Source organism: Notechis scutatus, chromosome 4 (assembly GCF_049901735.1).
Source record: "Notechis scutatus isolate UNSWTSFEM ecotype Mainland chromosome 4, rNotScu1.2, whole genome shotgun sequence".
NCBI classification, from domain to species: domain Eukaryota; kingdom Metazoa; phylum Chordata; class Lepidosauria; order Squamata; family Elapidae; genus Notechis; species Notechis scutatus.
Genome location: NC_142012.1, coordinates 107,988,231 through 107,999,043, shown reverse-complemented (window position 1 = coordinate 107,999,043; position 10,813 = coordinate 107,988,231). Strand labels below are relative to the sequence as shown.

At 34.8% G+C, this 10,813-nt stretch overlaps 1 protein-coding gene across 2 annotated transcripts in view; it reads left to right on the top strand.

The window, feature by feature from the left end:
• The window catches only part of BCCIP (BRCA2 and CDKN1A interacting protein), a 17,556-nt gene extending 9,797 nt beyond the window's left edge, over positions 1 to 7,759 (top strand). Inside the window, exons 5-8 of one of the 2 annotated variants that reach the window (XM_087964329.1) lie at positions 1,277 to 1,464; positions 1,902 to 2,073; positions 2,698 to 2,905; positions 6,832 to 7,759. In XM_087964329.1, coding sequence (XP_087820455.1) covers positions 1,277 to 1,464; positions 1,902 to 2,073; positions 2,698 to 2,868 — 531 coding nt within the window. In that variant the 3' untranslated portion in view covers positions 2,869 to 2,905; positions 6,832 to 7,759. Of the gene's footprint in view, positions 1 to 1,276; positions 1,465 to 1,901; positions 2,074 to 2,697; positions 4,843 to 6,831 lie in introns of those variants that run through there. The other variant, XM_026668900.2, reaches the window with a different exon arrangement.
• The last annotated feature ends 3,054 nt before the right edge of the window (positions 7,760 to 10,813 follow it).

Here is a 10,813-nt window from a genome sequence, read left to right as displayed (position 1 = left end):
TCTTGAAATTCCTTTCTCTAATATCTCTTGGGGAGATGAGGGAGAGACAAGCAGTTTCTTTAGCCGATCTCTTCTTTACCTGATCTTACCTCCCCCATGCAATCATATTGCTGGAAAAATCATTGTTTTCACTATGTAGAAGAGCAAACATTATACTCTCTTACATTCCCTTTCTCTCCACTCTGAGCTTCAAAGGGAGGGGGAACTATAGGTCAGGCATAGGACAAGGCTTACTGACCGGAAGGGACATTATTTGACTGAGGAATGCTGCAAGGTCTTTAAATGGTCATAAGCATAAAACAATTTTTTTCAACAGCATCATAACTTTGGTGGCTGCACAAGTGGTTAGAAATGATTACTGTAACTAGAACCACTGCACCCAAAATTTGTGAAGACACAGCTTCTTTCAGTTATTCAGAAAAACGAGATATAAGTCTTTAGATTCCCTTTAATTATCAAGCATAACACACCAGCTGTCTTTATAACTGCTTGCATTATATCATTAGTCTGCTTTTGGGGTACCTGGTGCTCTAGAAAATAGTTAAAAACATGACCTCATGTAAGTTGTCTATTGTAATAATGTTAACCCTTGAGATTTGAAATGGTTATTCTCATTTGTAGCAACAGAAAATCTTAACAAAGAACTGGTTAATAATGCTAAGTTATGTTTTTTGTTGGAATTTTCAAATAATGAGGTTACTTTTATTTCAGGCATATTTTCATTTAAGGTAGAAGTTAGGCATTGGTTTGTTACTATTGTTGAATTAATCTAGGCTGGAAGCATTTCATATTTTTATTAGGATTTCAATTCATATAGCTGCTTTGTGGCTGAGCTAGAATGGAAAGTAAGTCTCTTTGTGAATCCATGAATAGATTTCAGAGAGTGGAGGGGGGTGTCTATGAATTAGGATTGAGAAAAACATTCGTTTTTATTTTCACATATACTACTATACCATATATTTGATATTTTTTAATATTTTCATAACTGTATAATCATTTTCCTTTGTAGTACAGTCTATATGTATTTTATTTTAATACATTTTTCTGGGAAGGAGTCTCTAGGCTTCACCAGACAAAAGGGTGAATGACACAAAAAGTTTGAGCATTTCTGTTGAGAGAATTGAATGGATAATTTTAAAAGAAATCCTTTCAAATTATTAAAAGCTGCAATTTTCCTATGTCTAAAGAAAAAATGCCCAGTAATTTGCTTTTTCAAGTTGCCTTACGTAAACAATTATTTTGTACCACAAAAAACTATCTGTCTTTTGATTCCTAGGGTACTGAATGTGCTGAGCAAATTAAAGAACTGGTCTTAAGTCAATGTGAAAAGAACTGTGAACAGAATTTGGTTGAGCAGCTGGATAAGCTTTTAAGTGACACCACTAAGCCTGTGGGCTTCCTACTAAGTGAAAGATTCATTAATGTTCCTCCCCAGATTGCTCTGCCTATGCACCAGCAACTACAGTAAGTGCTTCTCCCAAATCATTTTTGAACTGTAATTTTTATCCTTGGATGACCTCTGAAACCTTATTTAAATGGAAATATCTAGAATAGGAGGCAAAAAGAGAAAATACACGTAAAGAACAGGCCAGAGAAATGAAGCCCAGCATTTTAATATTGTCTAATATGGCCTTTAATTCCAATTTATTGTGAATGGATTATTTTACTTGATTGTGGAAATATTGTTTGCAAGGAACATAAATATTTAGCAATATATTGCAGGCAAATTGAATTATGTAGTTTTCAGAGTCGTACAATAGCTGGAGAAAACATTTAAACAACTGCATTTTCTTCTAAGTGTTAAAATGTTACTGTAGTTACAGTTTGTGGGATGAGGGCTGGCTATATAACTGAAGTGCTTTGCCCCTGATTTTTAATGTAATTAACTTGTTCACTTCTAGAAAAGAAATAGCAGAAGCTCAGCGTACAAACAAACCTTGTGGCAAATGCTACTTCTACCTTCTCATTAGCAAGACTTACACCAATAAGAAGAATGCTAAAAAAAGAGGAAGTGGTACCCACCAGAAAGCGGAGCTAATGTTTTCAAATGCCGAAGAAGAATTTTTCTATGAGGTGAAACTATTGTTTAGTTCAATTTCCCAAGTGCATTTTAATTCACACATTTACTTATTACATGTATACACTGCCTGATTCCCAGCAACTTTAGGAAGTGTTGCAGCTTTGTGGTTTAAGCTTTTTGTTTCTACTATGAAATTACTCTTGAATATAGACAATATTCTTGAATATAGACAATAAATGTATTACTGCCATAGTGACTTATTACTGCCATACATGGGTTTACCATGTATGATTTGACAACTTACCCTTAGGTCCTGTGTCCTTATTCTGTTGATTACCATTACAGATCTAGTTAAGAAGCATCTACCTTGAATAGAAAAGTTTTGGAATTGATCTCTAGAGCTGGATGCTCCACTGTTCTAAATCTGAAACAACTGTTTAACCTTATGCTTGGCTAACAGAGGAATGGTAATTAATGTTGTTTGCACTGCTATGACTTATACCCTGATTTAGGGGGAGGCAGTTCCAAATCTTCTGATCAGGAATTTCAGTTATAGCTGGTTTTCATTAAGTGTCTTGCTTGCTATTTAATTTTGTATTCTCTAATTGTATACTATTTTCTCCACTTGAGAAATAATCCAAATCAATTTAGTTTTGTTTTTTCTTTTTTTTAAATAGCAATCAGGGCTGAAATTCAGTTATTCAGTAGAAGAAGAAAGTGACTCATGTTTGGGAGGCAGATGGTCTTTTGAAGATACACCTATGAAGCCTTTACGAACAGTGATGGTAGTCCCTGCTGACAGGATGAGTGCCGTCATGGAGAAGTTCAAAGAATACCTTTCTGTCTAGACCATTTTCTATGCAAACTGTATTGAAGGATGAAGTCGTCCTGTAAGACGTTGACATTTGAGTCATAAATGGACATTTTTTTAATAAAATAGTTTGCATTCTTTCAAAGTTTCCTTCATATTGTAAATGTCAGGTATATATCTGCAAGATCTTTATATGCTGTGAGTTGTCATTTAAAACTGCAATCGGGATTTTTAAATAATTGTCAATATTTATTTGCTGCATACTTTTCTTACTGACTTCTGCATGCTGAATATATTGTAGATTTATTATATCAACTGCTAGAAGACATTTATGAAATTAATTGAGATTGCCAGGATAGGCTACCTGACGTTCGAAATGTAAAATTACCTTCTAGTGCTCACTATTGCTCTACATTACCCACAGCAATGAGACTTTAGCCATTTCTAATGAGTTACATGTTGCCTATCACTGATACGTGGAATTATTTTTGAACAAATCACAGTGAATTCTAATTTTTTAATAACTATAGTATGTATAAGACTGATATGCCAGAGAGTACAATAATCAGCATATACACAGCCTTCATTGATTAAACCTGGTCACAAGATAGAGAAAATTAAATGCAGTGCTACATTTTATCTTGTTTTATGTAATATTTAGCTTTTACAGTTGTGTTTTTGAAGAATCTCCATAGTTTGGACTTGTTATTTTACACAAGTATTCTCTTTATTTTTCTCTCTCTCTTTAATCTATGGCCCATGTATCATGTAGTTATCAAGCATCTTTTTTCTCTGTTCCAGCATGTCTCTATGGCAGAAATTTCCTGAACAAATTCATAATTATTTTACTTTAAGAAATGTGTTAAAAGAACCCTTTTCATATGTTTTTCTTACTACTTGTCATAACATCCTATACTTTTATTTTAGAATTTCTATACAGGTAATCCCTGACTTACAATACTTTATTTAGTGAATGTTCAAGTTACAATGGCACTGAAAATAGTAACTTACGACCATTTTTCACACTTATAAACATTGCAGCATCCCAATGGTCATGTGATGTACATGCTTAACTCATATTTATGACAGCTGCAGTGTTCAGGAGTCATTTTGTGACCTGACAAGCAAAGTCAATGGAGAATCCAGATTTACTTAACAACCATATTAGCAATTTAACAACTGCTGCAATTCACTTAACAAAGGTGGCAAGAACAGTGTAGTAGTATTGCAATCTAAAAGTCACAATAAAATTGGACACCCTTATATCACTTAAGCAAAATTCATGTTCCTTATTTACTGTTCCTCCTCCTCATATAGTTTTATTGCCTTCTTATATTGATTTTGCCTTGTTAGGCTCTTACAGAATTTAGTTTTTCCATTGATATTCTGTAAATTCCGTAGTGATATATAGCAAAGTTTTATTATTTTATTATTGACTGGTCCTTGTTTTATTTAAAAACATTGCTCCCCAAACACCTGGCTTTAAAGCTGGATAAATACAATTGTTAAAATCATATACATCCATCTGTACTAGTGACAATGAAACTTCTAGTCGGTTTAATAAAACTGTCTAAAACAGTGCTATATTTAAGTGTGCTGATTTAGCAGGGTAAAATAATGTATTTATTCCTCGCAGAAAAAGATTCTTGCATATAAATAGAATGCACAAATCTTTTTTTCTAAAATGCCACATGTATTAGGATGCTGGCAAAGAGTATACATCCATTTTATGAAAGCTCTCAATTTTCATTTGAAATATTATCAAGAAGAAATGTGCTTATCACTTATCTTTATGAGACAAAGATACTTAAATAGTACGTAGCTACAACTGTGAAAAGCAAGCTATATTCCTATCAATAAAATTTATTTGCACTTTGAAATATGTGCAGTTATACTGCCAGTCTTTTATTATATCGGATTAAATCCAATATCAGTTGTCCATACAATATAATATAGACAAGCATCTGTAGAATTGTACAATTGTATTTTCATTAAAGATATTGTGAATGAAGTCACATTACCCAATCTGAATTTCTATGTCAAACACCTGCATAAGTTAAACCTACATTTCCAGACTGCATTAATTACAAATGTCATTTTTAAGCATCCAATATGTATAAAATAGATAATCAAAGAAATGTTTGATTGATGAATTGATAGGATACATTGTGAAATGAAGAAACTGTTAATGGTAAATGATGCCATTTTTAAGGTATATTTTAATTCAGGTCAGTTTACACAAGTAGAAGCAATGTTTATGACAATCAAATAATAAGGCTAGAATTCCTATTGAAAATGTATTAATCGTTTATGAACCAACTTTTTAAAAATTTGTTATCAACAGTTATTTATAGATATTCTGGGAGTCACAAGAGTTTAAAGCGTACTTGTTGCTATAACAGCAATTCTAGAAGCAATCAAATTTACATGAAGCTAAAATAGCTTTTGACAGCTGTGGATCAACAAGAAATTCAGACATCATTGTTCCAAAGTTTAAAAGGCTGTCATCATTACCAGAGCAACCAAATAGTCCAGATTCTGCAATGCCTGCTTTTAACTTTCAGGTACTAAGATCAGAGGTGGTATTCAGCAAGTTCTGACCAGTTCTGGAGAACCGGTAGCAGAAATTTTGAGTAGTTCGGAGTACCAGCAAATACCACCTCTGACTAGAAATTTTACAGTATCCTTTCCCTGCCATGCCCACAAAGCCACGCCCACAGAACCAGTAGTAAAAAAAAAATTGAATCCCACCACTGAGTAAGATAGATAGAAATTATTAATTAAAGTTTCAGAAAAAGATTCAGTATAACTTCAACCAAGAAATGCATTTTTCACCCAAATAATCTGCAATAAGTCAACAATTTAAAATTGCTGATTCAATACATTTTCCTTCCACAAAATTTATATCATCACTTGGTCAAATATATTTTAATTGATTCTGAATATCAAACGAGAAGCTATTTTTCAAACCTTCTATTTTATATATTGCTATTTTGCAATAGTCATTGCATCAACCATATATTACTATATATTCTTAAGAAAAACAGACCGACTGACAGATTTTTTTCAATAAATATTTCTAAAGAGTGAAGTACCAAAAGTTTAAAACTGGGATACTAATCTTCCAGGTCTGGACTACATATATATTTGCTGCCATCAGCATAACTCTTAATATCTTAGTTTTTAACATTTTCGTTTTCTCTTTCACTCAATTATAACAAATATAATTCTGATGTTGCTAATATAAATGGTATAAACCAGAGGTGTCAAACTCATGGCGTCATGGCAGCATCATGTGATGTATCAGGACTTTTTCCCCCTTTGCTAAACCGGGCATGGGCAGCGCGTGACACCTCTAGCCCGCGAGCTGAGAGTTTGACAGCCCAGGTATAGACATACATGGTATGTTCATTTCTGGATGAAAATGATCAGGAACAAATAAAGAAAAAAATAGTGCAAATAGTTTTGTTTATTCCTGGGTGGTGATGTTGGTGTGTGTGTATGTTGTATAAGAGTTTTTTTGGGATTAACATAGGAAAGATGCATAGAGATTTTCACCAGCCTAAATAAGGTATATCTACCTTGAGAGTATGCAGTTTATGCTAATTTCTCCCTTGGCGTTATATGTGATACTAGGAACAGGCATAGCAACATCTGAATCTGAAGTTCATTTCTGAAATAAATCACAAAAGATCAGTTTTGTTTTAAAGCCATGGTTTATAAAGCACACTGTTATCAGAATTATTACGCTCTCAATCTCTTTTCTACTGCATTGTCATTTCTAATTTAATGTAAAGGCAGCTCAGATTTTCTTGAATGTAAGATTTTAACCACATCCTCAATTATGCTTTTATTGGTGCAGTTTCTATTTGCTTGAATAAGACCATACTCAGTTTTCACCAGGAAATGGGTTTCCATTTCGATTCTCCATGTTACAATGGTGCTTTATGCCCAGATGCATATATTTAAGAATCATAGCAATGGATTTTTCTTTTTCTAGCAATACTTCATGCAAGAGAGTGGGCAATGAACTCCAAAGATCTGTCACTAGAACCATCAAGAAGCAAGACCAACCCAACCAAAGATATTGCTGTATGCAGATGGCAGAGTTTATAGAACATATGTGGGATGTCAAGAATGACCTCATTCCTGTGCTGACATTAGTGACAACTATGGCCATCAGGGCATCATTAAAATTACAGCCTTCTTTCTCAGATATTAGTCTGGTTCCATACATACAGTTTGTTCTGACCCAGCCTTTGCAAGTAGTGATAAGATGTTTACTCGTGAGTAAAACAACATCTTTTTATAACAGGGCAGTAACAGTCTTTTATTCACAGGGATAAATAAAAGATCAAACGTAATTAGTCCCAACAAACCTGGGTTTATCCAAGAAATCCTAATTGTTTGCTGTATACTAGAAAGGAACAATTGTCTGCAACAGCCCGCCACTCCCAAACCCCTCCTATTTATTTCCCAGCCAGGGAGGGGCTGGCTATCGTCTGCGTCTGCCTCTCCCTTAGACCTGGCCTACTGCTTTCCTTTGCTCTCTTCTCCTCTCTGCGCATACATACATCTGGGATGGGCCTAGTGGTGGGTTTCAACCGGTTTGCATCACTTTGGTCAAACCAGTTGTTAAATTGCTGGTTGTATATAGAATCAGTTCCACAACACACTTGAATAAATTTTGGAGCCAGTCATATATAAGTTTTATATCCGAAGTCAGACCGCTGATTACTGCTTCTCCTAATGGCTGGCTTATGATATTAATCATGCTGAGTAAGAAAGTAATCTCTATGTGATATCTATTAGTTTTAATGTTACTACTAGGCCTGGCAAAAGGTTGAGGGACCATAAGACTTTCTTGAAAAACTGCAATCCTGTGTACATTTACTTAAAACTTACAAATAAACAAGCATACTATTGAAGTGCATGTTGGATTTGAGAATGATTACCAAACTGCTTGCATTTTCTAGTCATTTATTTTGTATTGTGCAGCAAAAATGCCATGTGTTTACCTAGAAATCCAGTTTAATATAATTAAGATTCAGATCCTTGTCTGCGCATCATGAAAAAGAGAGAACATTTATTAGCCTGCAATGTTTAATGTGATAAAAAATGAGTCCTTGAGAAAGTCAAAGCACTGAAGAAGAAAACAGGTTTGGTGTCTAAGTGGGAAAAACTTAGACAGTTTTGTCACTGAGCCATGAAATGAAAAGTAACAGCTGATGAATGGGAGAAACCAAAAGGCATTGACAGAAAATAGGGATGCAAGATGTAAAGGTTGGGAACATGAATGGCTACCGTGTCTCCAAAGTAATTACCAGGGAATCATGGTAAACTAATTTCTATAAATCAGTATGATTGTTGTATTGTGAGCTGAATATTCAATTATTCTCCCTAGTAGCATTTGGGTCTGCCGTCAGTTGTACAAACCTTACTACTTTGCATTTGTTTATTTTCAAGTTGGTTGCTGTAAGTTCAACAAATAGAGGGGTAACTAAAACTCGCTTCAGTGTTGTTGTAAAAGGAAGTACTTGAATTTTTATTAGAAAGGACAAGTTGATAAACGCAGATTATATAGGTGAAGGAACAGTCATAAAACAAAAAACCTTGAATGGGATGTTCAGATATTGCTCTGCGCTTGCTGGTACAAATGTAGCCAATAAAAAATAGTTGTAAAAATGACAAAGGTTCATTGGAGGCTTCTTTATGGTAGTCAGAATTAAATAAACTTCTCATAAATATTCTGAATTCAAAATCCCATCTTTATATACTGTATATTAAAGTTTCTAATTGAGATTACATTTTTATTATGTCTGACCATGCTAAAGTGAATGTTATCAGGAATCAAGTAGGAAACTTTATTTAAGACTTTGTTAAACAATTGTTACCTCAGTTACATAAACAAAACCAGTTATATAAAATTTTAAGCTATTTTTTTTCAAACTTACTGCAAACATTGATTGCTACCAAGTTGTTTATCCCCCACAAAAATTGCTCAGAAATATGACATACAAAAATGGATAAATGGCTAAAAAATGATAACAGTCCTGAAGAATTAACTGTAAAGATTTCTAAGGTACATATTCCAGACTTCTCAATCATTGGCCTTTAGAAATATAGAATATGATGTTAAAAAAAAGGAGTCCCTGTGGATTTTACTCCACTAGTCATTGCCGACTGTGGGGGGCAGTGCTCATCTCCATTTCAAGGCCAGCAGTATCTGAAGACATTTCCACAGTCATGTGGCCAGCATAACATCACAAAATGCTATTATCTTCCCAGTGAAGTGGTACCTATTGATCTACTCGCATTTGCATGCTGGGTTGGCAGTTGATAATGAGTTAAACTGCAAAAAAAAATTTAAAAAGTTTTCAGTGCCATTCATGAACTACAAACTGCAAATGCATTACCAGTGTAGCATGGATTCATACCTAATACTATGCCATGCCTTTAACTCATAATTTTTTTAATGATCTATATGGGCTGACTCAAATATAGTACTTATTTATAATGGTTCATTAACCAAGCTTAAAACAAACCTTATTAATCGAATGGGTAAACAGGATTTACTTACAGTATATGTCTTTCAAAATTTCACATTTGCCTTCAAACTTAGTTCCATTTTAGAAATGCCCATATGCAGGGGTGGGATTCAAATTTTTTTACAACCAGTTCTGTGGGCGTGGCTTAGTTGGTGGGCGTGGCTTGGTGATCATATGACTGGGTGGACGTGGCTTGGTGGTCATGTTATTGGCTGGGTGTGGCCAACTCAATTTCACTCACATCGAGGCATGCATCTCCTCACCTGGCCTCTCGTGACTGTGGGGATGCTGCAACAGTCGTAAGTGTGAAAAATAGTCATAAGTCACTTTTTTCAGTGCCATTATAACTTTGAATGGTCACTCCACACAAACACAGTACCAGCAAAGGAGGGGAAAAAAACTCCAGAGAAGTTCCTGAGACAGGAAGTCTAGTCCTGCCAAGAATGTAATAAGGGTTAACTGAGAGGCAGTTTCTGTAAGCAACACCAGAATGTTTCCTTCCTGCCTTCCTTACAGGATTAGGCCAGTAATTTCTTCTAACAACCGGTTCTCCGAACTGCTTAGAATGTTAACAACCGGTTCTAGGGAATAGGTGCAAACTGGTAGAACCCCACCCCTGCCCATATGACATAATTTTATAAACCAATGGCAGAAAAGTCAGATTCATAACCGCATGGTTATTAGTACAGTTAGGCTGGATTTGCATCACACATTTAACATGGTTACTAAATTAAGCAGTTTGCTAGATTTGCAAATATAGTGAGTCATAAACTATTCAAATGGGTCAGGAGTATAGAACACATTAAGCTACAACATTTTTTAACCTGTATAAAACTCGCTGGGTGGAAATGTAAACAATGCCCCCCAGTTATATGTCCTGGTTACACATTGTACACATAGCCACTGTAAAATGTTCAAATAGAGAAAGTATTAAAGCAATAAAATATCTGCAATGACAAGGATCTGATTCATAAAGCCATTATAAATAGGAAATGTGATCACAATGTGATCTGGAGGACATACTGAACATTCTGTTGGTCTATTGCTTCACTAGGTTATTTTTTTTTCTAAAATGTAAAGTGATAATATTGAATCAACGTATTTTCATCTGTTAGTAAAATGTATTAAAATGACAAGGGAAGAGAGGGGAGGTTCATATCAATTATTTGCGGCACAACTCACCATCTGAAAACTACCACTTTAGTCAAGACATAGCATGGCTACAGAATATCCATTAAGCACAAAAGTGCACTCACACTCACCTTATAACAGGGGTGTCAAACTTGATTCCATTAAGGGCCGTATCAGGGTTGTTTGATCTCAGGGGCCAGGGTGGGCGTGGCCAGCTCAACATCACTTATGTCAGGAGCGCCTGTGATGGCCCAAACGTTCTGCTAGTGAAAACAAGTTCCTGAGCTCCGTTTTCGGCTGCGA